The sequence below is a fragment of the Protopterus annectens genome, chromosome 10.part0 (genome assembly GCF_019279795.1).
Source record: "Protopterus annectens isolate FY-2018-M chromosome 10.part0, PAN1.0, whole genome shotgun sequence".
NCBI lineage: Eukaryota > Metazoa > Chordata > Ceratodontiformes > Protopteridae > Protopterus > Protopterus annectens.
In genome coordinates, this window is record NC_056744.1 from 1,606,356,501 (window position 1) to 1,606,376,300 (window position 19,800).

At 37.8% G+C, this 19,800-nt stretch overlaps 1 protein-coding gene across 1 annotated transcript in view; it reads right to left on the reverse strand.

The window, feature by feature from the left end:
- LOC122814349 (T-box transcription factor TBX6-like) overlaps positions 1-19,800 on the reverse strand; it is a 137,924-nt gene that overhangs the window by 65,756 nt on the left and 52,368 nt on the right. The window contains exon 2 of the mRNA XM_044086935.1: positions 6,587-6,806. Within this exon, the coding sequence (XP_043942870.1) occupies positions 6,587-6,806 (220 nt within the window). The remainder of the gene's footprint in view (positions 1-6,586; positions 6,807-19,800) is intronic.

Sequence of the window (19,800 nt, forward strand, 5' to 3'; positions counted from 1 at the left end):
GACGTCCTAAAAAAGAAGTGGAACCAAAACTACCAGGATTATTCCAGCTCTCTAACATAGTTGTGAAGTACTGTACATGCATTTTGCTGGAAAGTACTCTATATGGAGTACTAGAGGGTGAATGCCTTAAGAGAAAAAAAATCTGCAAAACCAGAACAGGTGCAAAACAGCTGAACAGTACTTGGGAAATGTGCTTCTTTTTCTTTCATGCTTTCTGTGGTGTTGTGCTAGGATATGTGACCCAGCAGAGGAGCCAAAAGTGGTCAGCAATTCGCATGTTTCTGTCAGGAAAACAACACACACCCTTGAAGAACCTCATTATATGATTCATTCATTAATGCAGCCTGATGCAAAGGTGGGAGGTAGAAACTGAAAATCAGTTGTTGGGGTGGGGAAGATACTGATTTGTTACAAAAAGTTATGCAAGTTGAGGTTCTGAAATTCCAATGCAGATATAGTAACACTTACAGGATCAGTCATATGGAATACTGCTAAAGGGTTATCCCTGTGTAGGGGCTAGAGTGAAACGTATGTTAAAGGAATGCCCACGTGGCAGCACTAGGGTAAGGACAGCTATTAAATGGGCACTTTGCAAGATATTTATTTATTTATTTATTTTCAGCGGAGGCCGGGGAGAACATATTAGGATAAGGTGTATTAAAATAATATAATATAATAATGTATCTATTACAATCCTCATAATCAGACTAGAAACCACAACTTCTCCCATATTACAGCCAGCAGAAAGCCAAATGACTTCCTTCTACTAAGCCTAAATATTAGAAGTATATCCAACAAAGTCCATGAACTCCATGCCACCATAGACTTGTACTCCCCAGATATAGTCATCCTGACAGAAACCTGGCTAAAACCTCACATTACCAGTGAGCAAATCCTCCCTACCGGTTATGGCATACTAAGAGTAGACCAGCTAAACAAGAAAGGAGGTGGTGTAGCTATAATATTTAAACAGCATCTAAACATCCAGGTCTTAAAATCATCAGCTCCACAAATAGGCAATGAAGAAATAATATATACCAACCTCAAAATAAACCAAAACAAAACCATCAACATAATTGGATGCTACTTCCACCTTGCCAAAACATCCCTCCACTAGAAAACCTCCACATCTGGTCTACCCACCATCTCCCCCAAGAAACTATCATTTTAGGTGATTTCAATATTGACTGGCAATCCTGTTCTGGCAACCATCCAACCCATCATGTAAACCTTCATGGCTTCACCCAACTAGTCCAGTCGCCAACCAGGATAAATAAAAACTCCAGCAAGCACACTACCCTGGATTGGATACTAGTCAGTAAGAGCCCCCAGTCATATATAACAGGCTGCTTATCAGATAGCCTCACTGATCACTCCCCAACATTCCTACTGAAAAAATACCTATACCAGGCTAAACATGTCATCTACTGTCAGATATGTAAAAAAATAAACTTTAACCCACTCACATTCATCGCATCCCTCAAAGAATGTAACTGGCATCCTCTAAAGTACCTCAGTCTTGATGACCCAGTTGAATTTTTTAATACTACCTTCATGAGCAGCCTTAATTACCATGCCCCCATAAGACTTTCCAGAATCAAAGCACAACCCTCCCCATGGCTACAGAAAACCACTAAGTCAGAAATGAAAAACAGGGATAAAGCCTGGGACCACTGGCGCAAAACCAAGACCCCCTCAACTAGACAGAAATTCCTAGAACTACACAATAGAGTCAAAAAGCTAATAAAACAGGACAAATTCCATCCAGGTAAAGTCAGTACCCCTCCTCCTAACATCCCTCACTCCTCAGAAAATATTGCTACCTCATTCAACACACACTTCACACAAACCATACTATCACTAGCTAAACAACACAAGCCCCCTCCAACCCACACCTTCAACTTCTAATCTCCCCACTGCCTTCTCTTTCTCTCCTGTACCTACCTCCAACATAAAAAAACTCTTAACTAAACTTAAACCCACCAAATTAGCAGCAGACAACCTCCCAAGTGAATACCTACAAATCGCAGCTGATGCTCTGGCCTACCCAATATCCATCTTGATTAACCGATCTCTGTCAGAAAGTTATGTTCCCACACTGTGGAAAGTATCACATATAATTTCCCTCCACAAAGGCGGACCCTCCACAGAACTAACCAATTACTGCCCCATAGCTATTCCCTCTCCACTCTCCAAAATACTAGAGAGATGCATACACTCTCAGGTCTCAGACTACCTCCTTACTAACAACCTCCTTTCCAGTACTCAGCATGGTTTCCGACCAAACCATAGCACCACCACTGCCTTACTCTCCTTTACTAACACTATCCTTCAGCATAAAAACAATGGCTATCTCTCCTCTGCTACTTTCCTAGACCTATCTAAAGCATTTGACATGGTCCCACACAAACAGCTTATCTCTGTCCTCAATAACCTATCCTTCTCACAATCAGTCTTTCAGAGTTACCTGTCTGACCGCCAACAATCCGTTGTATGGCAGAATGACATAACTCTCCAACTACCTGTCTCCATAGGGGTTCCCCAAGGATCTATCCTTGGACCCCTACTCTTCTCTGTTTTCACAAATAATCTAGCCTCTGCCACCACACATGGCACACTAATACAATGCGTAGATGACTCGACCATCATCTGCTCAGCCCAGTCCCTATCCAAACTGCAAAAAGTCACACAGGAAGCCTTTTCCTCTGTTGAAACTTGGTTATCCGATGCCCAATTAATACTCAACCCAAACAAAACTAAACTACTCATCTTCCAACCCACCAAACATACTCAAAACAACTCTCACTTTAACATCACAGCAAAAGACAACACCACTATATACTCAACTGAACACATCAAATTGCTAGGAGTGGAAATAGACAATAAACTAAAATTTGACATTCACATATCCATGACCCTAAAAAAAGTCCACAAAAAACTAGGAGCGCTATACAGAAATAAGCAACTTCTCACCAAAGCAGCAAATATTTCAATAGCAAATTCCCACCTTATCTCCACCCTACTTGATGCCTCTCCAATATATACCAAACTAAGGCAATGCAATCTAAACAAGCTAGAGACCTGCTACAACAAAATCACCAAATTCGTCACAGGGGCATCCTACCATAGTCACCACTGTCTCTCGCTTGCTGAACTGGGCTGGCTTGAACTCCCTCATCTCCTTCATTGGTATCAACTCTCACTCACCCACAAACTAGTAAACCATCCACTAAATGTCCCATCCCTCCAGAATCTACTCCAACCCTATTGCACCACCAGAACACTAAGATCCAGCAGCAAAAATCACTTGCAGATCACTAAAGCCAATAACTCTGCTGGTGAATCACTATTCTCTTGCACCATAGCCAAATTATAGAACTCCCTCCCACCCACAATTACCTCCGTACCATCATGCACCCACTTCAAAACTCTACTAAAAGCGCACCTAAAAACATGCTGGCTATGCCCTTGCAACACCCACTCTAATATCACCCACCCCATCCAACCACTACCTTTCTTTCAACTCCACTAACTACCTTGATTATAGCAGGCTCAGATGCTCATAAACCTAGTACTTATAGAGCAGGAACTTCTTATTTTAACATTTGTTAATGTCTGTTATGTACTTCACAGATAAAGATTCTAGTTTCTACTGATGTACTATGTTCTTCATCTGTAAATATGTTGTAAGTAATTGCTATGTAAATTGTTAATCGCTATGTAATCCAATGTAACTACTGTCTGTTTATTTTAACTGTGGAGCTTTTCTCCCTGGGCCTCCGCTGAAAATGGACCTACGCCCAGTCGGACACTCCCGGTCAACAAATATAAATAAATAAATAAATAAATAAATAAATGATTCAGGCACTAAGATAGGGACAGTTAAATGAGCAACCCTAATTAGAGGCTATTGTAAGGAGAGGTATTAAAGGATTAAATACATGGCTACAGTGCCCAGGGTTTGACTTCTATACCTCTCAGCAGCTGAGAGAGTAAGCACTGGGATCAGATATTTAAACCTAACATGCCTGTTTAATTAGTAGTGCCAAATCTGCTGGATAAAGTGGTCCTTAATGCATGCATGGTGTGGTCATAGTTCTCAGTCTCTGCAATCCAACTGCTACCGGGCAGGCTGACACTGTACAGAGGTAATGTTTTTTCCTGCAGGGCAGTCTTGTCTTCAAACAGCCAGAACACAGAGCAGGAAAAGAAAGCTGGCTGGGTCTGCTTTCATGCCTTACAGAAACAGATGCTTGGTGCCAGAGCCATGGGCTCAAGCTCAATGCCAAGAAATGTACAGTTATCCCCTTTGGGAAAAAGACATGTACCCATGAATTACCACATAGGTGGCAGTACACTAAACACCAAAAGTGTGATAAGAGACTTAGGGACACAGGTGGACAGTGGTTTCACCTTCGATAACCACATCGCCAGAACAGTCAGGAAATCCTTCTATGTGGCACACCTTATCACTATGGGCTTTTCAACCAGAAAAAAGGAGGTCATTGTCTCACTGTACTCATCCCTCATTAGACCCATTATAGAATACAATGCCCCATTTGGTATGTACCTCTCAAGACTTCTGCAACAACTGGAAAGGCCGCAGAAATACCTCACTAAACGAATCACAGGCCTAAAGCAGATGCCCTATGCTGACCATCTAAAAAACCTCCAGCTATACTCTGTCCACATAACATCTACTCAGAGGTGATCTCTGCTTAACATACAAGGCCATGTCAACCCCAGAGCTGTTGGACATGCTACACTTAAAGAAATCCTAATCCCTCAGAGCCACATGCTCTAGGGATCTAAACCTTGTCATCACAATGAACAAAGCATGCTGGAGGGATAGGTTCCTGACCCACAGACTCCCCAGACTCTGGAGCATGTCAAGCAGAGTGCCTCTTTGGCCCTCTTCAAAAGGAACCTTGATGATTGGATGGGAGATAGGAAACTCATCCTGGGGATCACGTCAGTCGCCCTGCTAGACAGGGGTCCAGGGAAGTAAATATTGTGGGAAGAAATAGCCAGGGAATTGTTATGGCTAGGCTTGTATAGGACCTAGGGCTGATAGCCTAGTACCAACCTATGAACCTATGTACCTGTGGTTAAAACAGTAAAGCCTGTCTGAGATTTCTCCCTGACAATGTACAGAGCTCATAAAACAGGCAGAATTACTGAATGAATTAGATGTATCAGAGTTGTCTAGTTTTTAAGTTCAGTCTTAAAGGCTAGGAGACTGGTCAGTTTAAAAGTGTATTAACAGTAGATTAAGAACCAGATGTACAGTTATTACAATGCAAGAAGCCAGAAATGCAGTAACCACAGGTAATACTGGAAAATCTAGTGTAGTGACATTCACTGTTACTGTGATGCAACATGTTATTGTACTGATGCTATCAGGATAAAACAGGATGTACAGTAATAACAATGTGCTAAAGGCAGGTGTATCAACTGCAGTATATGACTGGCCAGATTAAAAATAGCTACACATTATGGATAGCTGTATAGTAGTTATGAACAGTAATTACAGGTTAATAAGAGTCAGTTATAAAGCAGTTACAGTATACTCATGATCAAACAACATAAGAAACACCACAAGAACTAACATACAATTACAGTGCAGCATACCTCTCAACTTCTTTGCTCAAGAATACTAGACAAAACCAAAAATTAAGGGGAGACAAAGGCTGAAAATCAGGAACAATTTGTAAATATTTTTTGAATTCAGTTATAAAGCTAATAGAACAACAGTTTTGCATCAACATGCATTTTCTAAAGAATAAGAAATATGCAGCTCTAATGTCTGCCATTACTGGGCTGATTATTATCTTAAGTGATTTAGCAGAAAATTTAAAAACTTCCTAGATGTTCTGCAAAATTATGGGCAGCTGGTAGCTGTACAGTATATAGAAAGGGACGGTCAAAAAAGTAACAAATAACTGCCGTAACTGACCAGAACAAATCCTGCTTTCTGTTCAAGCAAACCTGAAGGCATAAGGCATAACGAAGAAAAAATAAAACAAACCCGAAGGCATAAATAAGAAATAAAAAAAGAAAAACAAAACTTTTTGGTTTGATGGCACTTTTTTTCCTAATGGCAGGAAATACAGACTTACCTGTACTATAAAGGCAAACTGAATGGGACAGAAAGATACTTTTCTGAACTGATTGTGGGGGAATACAAATGCAGAAATGTGTGTGTGTGTGTGTGTGTGTGTGTGTGTGTGTGTGTGTGTGTGTGTGTGTGTGTGTGTGTGTGTGTGTGTGTGTGTGTGTGTATGTCTGTGGGTGCAAACTGTATTTTGAACTTTTTTCCCAGAACAAAAAGAATCCTGTATTAAGGAAGAGAGAGAAAAATTACAAAACTCCCTTCAAATGCACCTTGTTCTCTTGGTGGATAGGTTAATGAAAAACTTGCTTATACAGCCCACTGCTCTCTTGGTGGACAGGTTAATGAAAAACTTGCTTATACAGCCCATAATCTAGAAGCAAATGAAAGAAGGGGGTCCTTAACGTCACAGAAGCTGGATAAGACATTACATCTACTTCCATGTTTGTAGTCCTTTTTCCAAGTGTAACTTACCTCCCTCCCTTTGTTAGAATCATTTCAGTCCCAATGGCATTGAATTTTTCCCAGAGTTCTTTGCCTTCCAGCTCCACAGAAGGGCTGGGCTGAAGTCCTAGAGTCCTGGTGGTATACTGTGATAAAAGACCATAGTTAGAAGGATTTGTAAGATGGCTGTTTACTATTGCCGTATGTTCTGGTGACGTACAACTGAAGTGGAAGGGCAAAACTACCGAACCTGAAACAAATAGAGAAACATTTATCCTGTAGCAAACAAGCTAAAATCTTTAGCTATTTAGCCATTCAAAATGGTTAATCTCTTAAGTATTCAAAGTATACCTTTAAGAGTTGTCCTTTACTGTACATACCTGATGACTTGCCCAGTCTGTATACAAATAACTTCTTAATTAAGTGAGGAACCCATTAGATTAGCAGAAGCAATATATCATTGCAAGTCAGTACTGAAGTACATTATTTCAGTAAGAAATCCATTAGATTAGCAGAAGCAATATATCATTGCAAGTCAGTACTGAAGTACATTATTTCAGTAAGAAACTGTTGCAAATGCAGTAAACTAAATACATTTAGTTTTATTTCAAGCAATTCTACTGATACAGTTCCTCACAACACACCTCATGTAGAATAATGGTACAGCTCAAGTAAACTGTGATATATATTGTTTCTGAAAAAATAAGTTTAAAGTTGTAAAAAGAAATAAAAAAGATGCTTTTACATTTTAGTCCACATTTAAAACCACAGTTAAAACAATATTTATACTCACTGTGAACAGAATGTATGAGGCATGTGGTAATGCAATATCTGCTAGCAGTAATGGGTCACAGCTTTTCCCACAAGCAAAGTTTGTCATATACACGATTTGAAGAAGCAATAAAGACTGAATTTACAACAATGCTTTATTTATCTTTATCAATATGTTTTTTAAATATAAAAAAGTATGGACTTGCTGCTAAAGGAAAGAAGTATATATTCAGTGGAAGTCAGTAGGTCACTCAGCACAATGCAGAAGAGATTAACAACAGGGGAAAAAGTAGATTTTGAGTAAATAAGGACTGATTTGCCATTTATCCTTTACTTCCCTGTTATGGACACGGCAAAGATCTACTTAATCCTCACATTATTTCTCCCCCTACCCATTATAAAAATTACCTTAGTTCTTCCTCATGACTGCTTTTTGACTTTCATCTCTTCAGTTATAAAGCTCCAATTTTCCACCACCTTTTCCATGAAAAAAATGTTTCTTCATATATCACCACCTTGCATCTTAGCTAGTTTTAGTAATGCATTAGCTAAACATGTAGGTGCCTGTCATGGTTTTAAAAAAATCTGTTTTTTTGTATTCGATTCTGTTAATTAAAGTGAGTTTGAAGGTGATTGTAATGTGCATTTAGAATGCAAAGATGCCAAGTGGCAGATTAGACTGTGGCCTGATAAAGAACCCAATGAACACATTAATATAAAATGTTTTCACTAGCACATATATTATGATTATTTTTTTTACAATTAATGTAACTGATTTTTAATTATATGAATTTGATTTATGTATTTTTTCAGTACATAGATTGGTGATAGATTAGTAATAACAGGGATATTCAATGTCATTATTAGTATTTGATTGGATAAGGATGTCACATGACTATGATGTATTGCCTATAAAATGTGGGTTCATTTTGAATTAATTCATTCTGAGGAAGTTCTAAACTTAAAAAGAATGAAAGCACTCAGTTTATTTGTCCTTGGCATAACTCTTTTACAGAACATTTTCTGATTGTTTTTGGGTATGGTTATAACATTCAACACCACTTGCAATTTGTTTTAAATGTTTTACTTATCTTTATCAATACCTTTTTTTAATTGTAAACAAAAGTATGGACTCACTATAAAAGAAAAAAAAAGTTTTGATTCTCTGGAAATCAATAGTCACTGAGCACAATGCAGAAGAGAATAACAACAGAAAAAAAGTAGATTTTGATGATAGATAAGGACTGATTTCCCATTTATCCACCTTTATTTCCATCTTTTGGACACAATGAAGATCCTAGCTAATCCTCAGATTATTTCTTCCTCCCAGCCATTGTAAGAATTATCTTAGTTCTTCTACATGAATGTTTTTTGACTTTCATCTGTTCAGTTATGATGCTCCAATTTTCCACCACCTTTTCTTTGAAAAAAATGCTTCTTCATATAGCACCACCTCGTGTCTTCAAATGGTGCCATGTGGATGCTAGAAAGATCTAATGGGGTTATTGCAATAGGTAACAATGGTATTTGATCAAAAAAATGCTGTGAATGCAATCTGCTTTAACTCTAATTATACAGTAAAACAAAATATATTAGTGAACAATTAGACCTGGAGAACATACTTGAGTGATAGTGGGTGTAAAAATATTGGCTAGATAGTAGATATGGAGGAACACAGTAGTAAAATGAGTCCAGTTACATAAAAGGGTGGTTACTAGTGGGTACCAGGGATCAGTACTGGGGCATTTTGTATAAAATTATGTTGTAGAATGCTTGAAAGTAAATGGTTCCATTTTGTTACTGATGACACAAAGTTATTCATTACGGCTGATACAAAGGAATTTATAGAAGATAGAAGGACAGACTATGCAAGGCTGAAGAAGTCACCTAAGACATGGCAGCTTAGATTCAATGTAAAAAAATGGAAAATAATGCATTTGTTAAAAAAAAAAAAAAAAAAAAAAAAAACAATACACAACCAGGGAAAAAACCTTGACAGGAGCAAAAAGGAAAAGATGTTGTAGATAAGCCTATCAGATGACAAAACAGTAAGTAAGCAATGTCAAAGAGGCAAGGAGAACAGAGTTCTTGGATGCATAGGAGGATATATAACTAGCTAAATAAAATTAAATATTACTCATTCAAAGGACAGTTGGTGGAAACCCATCTGGAGTAATATGTGTAGTTCTCAAGACCTCACTGTTACAATGACCAAATCAGGATAGATGCAATTCAGAAGAGAACAGAAGAGATGGTACACTGTTTGAGTCAAAATGCATATAAACAGACACTAGAAAAATATACAAAGCAGAGATACAATAGGAAGTTTCAAGCACCCCATGGAAGTTGATGCCAAGTAGGTACCATTTTTAAATAAACAGAGTCTAAGAGCAATAGGATATAATTTGCATTTATAGGATGAATGACTCAGTGGAAAATGAGGGAATACCATTTTACTTCCTGAAGAGACAGTATGATGTTAAATGAGTGCATTAGGCAGACTGAGGGCAGCTCTTTGTAGGGGTGGGAAAATGAAAAATAAAAAGACTTTTGGTTAGGTAGGATTTAATTTTTTGCAATAAGTCATGAATGGGCAAATAGGTAGACTAACTTAGCTTAGCTTCCATCATTCAGTTATCAAAAAGAAAACTATAAATGAATTTTGAAGATAGATAGATAACAGATCATGAAGGCAAACATGAAAGTAGTGATAGTAACTAAGTAGGCCTTAACTTAAATAATGAATGCATGCATAGAATTCCTACTGCACCTTCCGATTTGTTTATGTAGTCAGTTTGTTTTTCATTACATTGCCACATGATGTAGTTATGCCAACTTTATTCTGCATTGTTGGCTGACAATAATTATGAGATTAGAGTCATGAATAATAGCAAACCATTCCTTAATGTTTTTTATTTTTTTCATTAGTTAACTAAGTAAGTCATAAAGGCACAAATAATCCTTTTCATGACTGACCTTGAAACACAGTCTGATTAAGTGACTTGCTGAGTCACTCTGTTTGCAAATATAAGCTGGGAGGCTCAAACCTAGAACCACAGGATGAATCTTCTTAGCAGTCCATTTGTTGACCATTTTGCTGTACAAGATAGACAGCTACATAGAGATTACACTGAAAATTATTTAATGAGCAGTAACTCATTCAAACCATCTGTTTGGAACAGAAGGAGGCCCATTTATTTGGACTGTTAATGGCTCACTCTACGGTATATAAACTACTCATGAATCTTAATCACTGCCATATCTCCAGAAGTTCCATAAACTTCAATCTCATCAAAATGTCTTTTGGTCAGTAGTCCATAAGTCTTAAAGTATAATGTAGTTGTTATATGCTTGTATAACATAACCCATAGCAGAAAGCTAGAAGGAGTTAGTTTAAACTGCTGTTACCATATTTAGTAACATATGTTTTCACTTCCTTATTAGAAAATTTATAATCACAGACAGGTACACAACACATGCAAGAAACTCGAGCACCAGGATTGTAGGTAAAAACCAAACTAAAAAAACACAATCCCAGGAAGTGTGTGTCCGCTCACCTTGAATTAAAGAACCATACAATATTCCAAGCACAAGGATGTAATCCAATCATAAAAACGTTTATTCCACCGTTCTTGAACTGAATTCCTGGAATTTTTTGTATGATTCAAGTGCTAAAAGTTCCAAAAAGCAACCAATCAACAAAAAAGTTACTCACTTTTTAAAATTCATTTTTAAAGATGCAGAAGAAAATAATACCTCTAATACTTCTGCATTTTTCAAATTTTCACTGTGTACTATGCTATGTACAGTACATACAGCAACAATTAAAAGTTCAACATCTCTTCTGCTTACTGTGTACTATGCTCTGTACAGTACATACAGCAACAATTAAAAGTTCAACATCTCTTCTGCTTACTGTGTACTATGCTCTGTACAGTACATACAGCAACAATTAAAAGTTCAACATCTCTTCTGCTTACTGTGTACTATGCTCTGTACAGTACATACAGCAACAATTAAAAGTTCAACATCTCTTCTGCTTACTGTGTACTATGCTCTGTACAGTACATACAGCAACAATTAAAAGTTCAACATCTCTTCTGCACAGCTTCAGTTATCAGGCTTGTGGTTTACCAGAAAAGTAACTGTCCACAGCTGAATTTACCTCCTACAGCCAACAGTTTGTACATGTTACAAAACATGAGATAACAGAAAATGAATTACCAGTTATTTTGATATTATTCATTATTTGACGTATTGCTTGTCATCTGTAAGATAATGTACCTTTGTTCATTGTTTATAATTTTCAGAATGTTACGTAAATACTGTCACCAACCATTGCATATTCTCATGATTATAGTCATACTTTAACCCAACCCTTAAATCCCACTTTCAAGGAAAATCTCTAGTCAAATGGGAAAATGTGGCATCCTGTGAAGTCTGCTCACATCTCTACCTCTTCTGGTAGCAAACACAAAAGTCACTTGAAACTCCTGATGGCAGGCTTCTGCTAATCTGAAAGCCCAATTATAAAACCTATGTTGGCCCAATAAAGACATTACAATATTTTTGTGCTTTTCTGACAGTGGGCTAGCATAGCATTCCTTATTTTTTTCAAATTCTTTTAGCAGAACAGTCCTGGTTTGAACAGTTGTGCCCTCTGTGTGTGTGTGTGGGGGGGGGGGAGGGGGATGAAAAACCATTATTTTAGCAGAGAAAAAATATTTCCTAACTTTCCCCTAAGTGCAGAAAACTATGGCACTATATATGAAACAGCTAGTTTGGTCTATAATTATGTGAAGAGCTAACATTCTATAGCAGTGAGTCTTTTATTTTAACAATAAAGCAAAAATAAGTTTTACAAATTGGTTGAAACTAAGATTCAACATTCAGAAATCTCTAGGAAGAAATGTACCACACTGGAAATCATGAAAAGATGGCAGTCTTACAATGAAGATACCCGCATAAGAAAAGCAGTGGATGTTTATATGGCTTCTTCTTCATTATTTTTCGGTGGGAATGGTATTTGCACATGTAAGTATGCAGTTACTGCTGTACTTTTTGTACAATACTCCTCTTCTAACCAGTTACCCAGTCATGGCAGCCGGAAAGGATCCCCCCCCCCCACCACCACCACACACACACACACACACACACACACACACACACACACACACACACACACACACTCAGGGCACAACTGTTCAAACCAGGACTGTTCTGCTAAAAGAATTTGAAAAAATAAGGAATGCTATGCTGGCCCACTGTCAGAAAAGCACAAAAATATTGTAATGTCTTTATTGGGCCAACATAGGTTTTATAATTGGGCTTTCAGATTAGCAGAAGCCTGTCATCAGGAGTTTTAAGTGACTTTTGTGTTTGCTACCAGAAGAGGTAGAGATGTGAGCAACGTTTTTGTTCTGAAAGTTTTTGAACTCCTAGAAGTTTTCCAGTTCCATTCTCCATATCAGTGTGTGCTAATATCCACAGTTTTCACTCTCCCATTCCAAAGCATTCCCACTGACCAAGCACTGTCTTGCCTTTCTTTTTCCTTAACTACTTTGTAGGCTTAGAATCACCTTACCACCTCTTGTCCACTTGCATCACTTCCTCTCTGATCTTAGCCTGTTCTCACCTCTAATATTGATGACTGCATGTACTGAAAGACTGCAGATGCACTTTCTGTTGCTAGTAAAAAAAGTGCCTTCCATTCATGCAGTCTTCTCTGACAGTTAACAAATGAATTGTGAATGCTGTGTGTTACAGGACGCAGTCAGGGCTGACTTGTCTGTTGTCAGAGAGGTCCCGTGTTCCAATACAAAACATAATGGCACCCAAAGTTAAGTACCAAGTTGTCCTATCTTTAAGGTCAGCCCTGGATACTAGTGATAGCTTTCCCATCCTAGCTAAACTGATTAGGTAACATACCTGTGCTTGGATGCTTAACAATCAGATCAATGTTTGTTTATATCTAAAAAGATGGCCACATAATTTATCATGGCTAATTACAATGAATTCTATTTCATCAAACTTGGCCCATTAAATAATGATTTCTTTACAAATTCCTTATTGGGAAAGTCACTGTTTCCCTGTATTTAGCAACCTCAGAGATGGTTATACCAGGGAAAGTGCAGGGAAGTTGCAGTGTCCTCTGTCCCCACAAAATATACTTTTTTGGTGAAGTGCTGTTTTATTGATTCTGTTTAATGAAACAGTGCTCATCAAAAAATTATTTTGCCAAATTATACTATACCCATTACAATCAGATCCTACTAGCAATTAGATTTTTTTTTTGAGGGGGGGGGCTGTAGGAGATAACCCTTTTTTAATTTGCAGGACCAAGCCAATGAGAGCTGATTTGCAACTTTAAAACTATCCAATCCATACTTATACATGCTCTATCATCATTGATTTCCAGTGAACAAAATAACCAGAGCAAAGCAGATCCAACCTAGGTCAGTGAGAGACTAATGCTTTCCAGTGTGATTAAATTAACCAGGGCAGATCAAGGATAAGTGGGTATGGGCCCGGACTGCTTTAAAGTGCAGAAATAGCTTATGAAAGTCCAGTCCTCACAAGTCTAGTCTGAATTGAATGTATTACTTTTCTACCCAAGTTTTCTTTTATGATCAAGTAAATAGACTCATCTTCTGCAGTAATGTTACTGAAAGGGGGCAATATGTGCTAGATATAAAAACAGAAGAAGAATATTCCTCTAGTGGTAATTTAAAATAATTGTGTCTTTGATGCAGCAGATGTGTCTGCTGAGGGAAGTGCTTCTCCAGGCTTGTATGTCAAAAGGCAGAAGCTGACTGCAGCTTGGTGGGTGCATGCCTCTCCTACAAATACACTGAGGGCCATCTTAGGTGTAAACATTGCTGCAGACAGAAGGATACCGTGAACTCTAAAAGTTATCCCGAGTAGTCTCACATTACACTACTCTGACAGTGCAGAGAGCTGTACCTCCAGCTTCCCTCAAACATTTCTTTTCCTACTTTAATATGCCATTTGAAATTATTTTTATACTGGTTTGCATGCATGTACTCTCAGCATGTTATTTCCTGACATGATGTGCCACTGGTACAGCAGTGGATTAGTTGTGACACTGACACATTGAGGAATTTATCACCTGACATATCAAAGCAGTATGCCTCTGATAAACAAGGCTGGCAGATTGCTTTGATCTGTCAGCTATATATTTTATAAGGTAATTAATACAGCTCTTCATCCTTCAGAGAGTTATGAGATGAACAATGCATCTCTCTCAAAGAAGGCAGTCCTCTGTCCATCTGCACATAGACATATGCACACCTTCAGTTGTGCTAATGAATATCTTTTACACTAATTACAACAGAGAAAAATGTCCCATCATCTCAAAAAAGGAAACTTCAGGTGTGGTTTACCATAATTTGAAAGAAAATGAATAAGACCTCCCTGTCTAGCCTAGCCTGTGCTTTCCCCACCTGTAAAAACATAATAAATAAATGTCACTCTGGGGGTGTCCAAAACCCAGGCTCAAGTATTAAAACTTCAGGGTGCTACTTAATGCCAAACTGCTAGTATGTGAGAGATGAAACAAACAAAACCCCTCCCCTTAAAACAGGTTTCTTTCAAGGACAATTTGCTATTTTATGTATTTACTTATATCCTTTTGTTAATTGGGTTATTCAGACAGGGCTAATAGCCCCTATTCAGCAGAGTCCCGGGGAGAAAAGCTCCACAACCAAAACTAGCCCATACTTAAAACACGTTGTTTACATTTAGAAACAGCACATTAGTAAAAAACTTCACAAAGCAAATACAGTTTACATTTAAATGTGACATATTAGTACAATTTGTTGTTAACATTATACAGAGGAATGATGTACAGTTATGTAGGTGAGGAAGGAGGATTATTTGTTTTGATCGCTGGATAAAGACTGCCAGAATTTTGCAGTGAGAATGGTGAAAAATAGTCTCTACAGTATAGTTTGGTTTTTAGAGCTCTGAGATCTGGCTCCGCTTAGCAGAGATTCCTGAGGTTATCGGGGGGGGGGGGGTATTTTGAGTGGATGCAAGAAGTAGGAAAGAATAGTGTTCTAATAGTTTGAATAGGAAAGAGCCTAAGAGTAGTTTGACACAAGTATATACAATAAGTATGCATAAGTATAAACAACAAGATTGAGTATAAGATTGTCTGACGGACTGTGTAGCTAAGATGGAAGGTAGCAGACGAGAGACGTTACAGGGTTATGTTATGTTACATATGGAAGGTAGTGACATTCTGATTATTTAGCAAAATGGTGTTTGAGAGCTTTCCTGAATTGTTAAAGAGAACTGAGACTCTTTTGGCAGGAAAGATGGCTTCCCAGAGGTTTGGGCCTAGTATGGAGGAACTGATTGCTACATTATCTGGAGGGCAAAGGTAATGTGGATGGGGAGGGGGGGCATAATCAGGTTGAGATGTGAGGTTGTAGGTTCTTTTCCTGACTAGGAATCTTCCTGATAGGCAGTAGGAGTTTTGGTTTAGAAGTTTAAATAATTCCAAACATTTGCTATATAGACTGAGTAAAGGGAGTCTCTATATTTGTTATTTGATTTGAGATAGAGTATTAAGTATAGATTTTGAGATATACAATTTCTCGGTGGTTCATATCCTTTGACAATGTTTATTAATCTCTGCAAATTTATTTGGTTTCTGTAAAATATTATGCACTGTTTTGATTTGAGCAAGTGTTAGGGTTATTTGGAATTCTAACCATTGTATTTGTTGCAGTGCTATACAGTGGTGGAGTTTGTTGGTCACAGTTTCAGCAGTTTCAAAGTTCAAAATTCAAATGTTTGGTAGATTAAAATGTGGTTTCACTATAATAATTAAAAATATCTCTGTCAGTCATCTACAAAGCTCATTCACTATACTTGTCCAAAGTCACATATGAGTGTATATGTCTGTGTTGGGGGGAGGGCTGTCCTTCAGGGTCTTCCCCTACAACCACCTGACTCTCTTGCTTGTCCCCCATTGCCCCCATACTTATCACCTGGAGCATCAAGACAGGATATGCCTTCACATCTTAGGAACTTAAACTGAGGCAGGGACTATAGCAGACTTCAGTAGGCTTTTCTGGTTCTTTGCATTTCAGGTTACCTTTCTGCTCATAACCAAATATTTATAAACATTCTTATTCAGACTTTATGTGCTTAGCCTGTAAAACCCACGTTATGAGCTATTGGACTGTAACTAAACCATTGTAGCCTGAATAGTAACTTTTGTGTCACTGTGTACAATCACCATACAAACAATGTCAGTTATAGGCACCTAAGTGATACATAGGTGCTTATCACTTCAGTTATAAGCACCTATGTATGACTTTAGTTCATGAGCTATGGTTATAAACACCTGTCTATCAAGTCAGTTCATGAGCTAGGGTTATAAAAACCTGTGCACCTCTACAGCTCATGAGCTACAGTTATAAGCACCTATGTAACACCTCAGTTCATGAGCTACGGTTATAAGCACCTACAGTATGTGGCACTTCAGTTCATGAGCTACGGTTACAAGCACCTGTGTATCACTTCAGTTCATGAGCTACGGTTACAAACACCTGTATATCACTTCAGTTCATGAGGTTACAAGCACCTGTTTATCACTTCAGTTCATGAGCTACGGTTACAAGCATCTGTTTATCACTTCAGTTCATGAGCTACGGTTACAAGCACCTGTGTATCACTTCAGTTCATGAGTTATGGTTACAAACATCTATATATCACTTCAGTTCATGAGCTATGGTTATAAGCACCTATGTAACACCTCAGTTCATGAGATATGGTTACAAGCACCTGTGTATCACTTCAGTTCATGAGCTACGATTACAAGCACCTATATATCACTTCAGTTCATGAGCTACGGTTACAAGCACCTATATATCACTTCAGTTCATGAGCTACGGTTACAAGCACCTATATATCACTTCAGTTCATGAGCTATGGTTATAAGCACCTATGTAACACCTCAGTTCATGAGCTATGGTTACAAGCACCTGTATATCACTTCAGTTCATGGGCTACGATTACAAGCACCTATATATCACTTCAGTTCATGAACTATGGTTATAAGCACCTATGTAACACCTCAGTTCATGAGCTATGGTTACAAGCACCTGTGTATCACTTCAGTTCATGAGCTACGGTTATAAGCACTTATGTGTCACTTCAGGCCATGAGCTAGGGTTATAAGAGCTGTCATAAATTCCCTTGCCCATAAATTCTTTTTTCTCTTAGTCACATCCACTTGGCTTTATTGGCCTGAATATACCCATAAAAACTTCAAAAATAAAAACTAATGGGCATTCAATAAACCACAAAGCTGAGACATTAGTATATCCCTAATGGATCACTGTCATATAACCCATGGGCCTCCATTACAGCAGGGTTAGGATATTACAGAGTAAATACTATAGCTTTTCTGGGTCTTTCTTGCAGTTTTTAGTGAATGGTTTGTCTGTGTGACTTTTTAACATTTAGTTTTTATTTTTAAATATCTATATCTGTATCTCTCTATCTTGTACGAAAAACCTTCTACATAGCCCACCTCATAAGTAAAGGTATCTCATCCAGGGACAAGGAGGTCATGACATCCCTGTATTCTTCCCTTATTAGGCCCATTATCAAGTACAATTCCCCTTTCGGCATATACCTTGCAAAGTACATGCAGCAGCTGGAGAGACCACAGAGGTTCCTCACCAGGAGAATCCAGGGTCTCAAACATCTACCATACACAGATAGGCTAAAAGCTCTATCCCTCTACTCAATTTCATACAGACTCCTCAGAGGTGACCTCAGTCTGGCATACAAGGCGTTCGCAGACCCCACCTTGATGGCACTGCTGCATATCCACCAGTCAAGTTCCACTGGAGTAACCTGCACGTGCGGCCTCAGACTGGTCTGAGACATCAGCAAGACTTGTTGGTTTGACAGATTTGTGTCCCAGAGACTCCCCCATCTATGGAATAGACTTCCTCTCCACATCAAGCAGAGTACCTCTTTACCCCTTTTTAAGTACAACCTGAATAACTGGATGGGAAACAGAAAATATACTCCTGGGATTCCACCTGTGTCCCTGATGGACAGGGGCATCAGATGCTGATTGGGCTAAACATGGGCTAAACTCTTGGCTAGGCTTATAAGGGCCTCAAGTCCAATAGCCTAGTAAGCTCCTCTGATCCTATATATCTGTATGGATCTACTTTACTACGTTAAATCAACACATAACCAAAATGTAAATAAACGAGATGACAACACTGAAAGTTGGAAATAATGAAAAGTTAAAAAATCAAAACTTTTACGGTTGAATGCTATGTAATTCTGCATTTACTTTGGTGCTAATTTCTACTACGATTCTCATTTTGCAGCTTTGTAGTACGTACCAGGAAAACATTATGCCAGATGTCATGTACCACGGACCCGGCACTCTTGGCTGTCTTTACACTAGGAACAAGTCTGAAAAAGGAATAAAAGTACCTATAGCAGAAGGATGCATACATCATTTAAAAGAAGTTTTAAATTGTGTAAATATTGGGTGTGTAAGTTTAAACAGAGAAATAAATATAAACACACATTGCTAAAGGCATGTATGTGTTATGAAGGCATAATAAATTAGAATTTGTATTAAGTTGTAAAAGTAGTTTTGATTGAATAAAGTTTATTAAAGCTATATTGACACTTTTAAAGATGACAAATGTACAATTGATTACAAATATAGGTCTGTTCCTTGAAATGACGTTGTGGTTGGTGGTGATTTCTGTGGAACTCATTATAAATAGTTTTCAGTTGTTAATTTCTTTGAATGAAAATAAGGAAGATGTTTTTCTCTTTATTTTCAGAAGTATATTTATGTTGTCGGGAATGGTGCATAATATGTGAGACTATTTTTTCAGTGTTATGGATTTCGTTGTTTTAAGTTTTCATTATTTCCAACTTTTGATGTTGTCATCTCATTTATTTAAATTTCAATTATGTGTTAATTCAACGTACTAAAGCAGATCCATCAATGGATATCTATATATATATATATATATATATATATATATATATAAAAAAATCATTGAATCACACATCGACACCAATAAAAAAAAAATCCACTTATAATCCAAACCAAAAGCATTTGTTCTGAAGGGAGACAAGCCTCTGTACTACCCTACACCTCCACTACTTAATATATACCAACTCCGATATTGTACTACAGTGGGCAAAGGGCATAGTCTGTGATTGCACTGTAGGGCGATCTTGCACCTGGCCATCCAGCACAGTACAATAATGTCACTCTGCAGAAAGTCATACCAATATGCAATGACATTTCTTAAAGGAAAACAAGTCCAAATAGCCATTTCCTGTGATATTCCCTTTTCTCAGAGAAATGACAATTTCACGGTTGATATATATATATATATATATATATATATATATATATATATATATATATATATATATATATATAT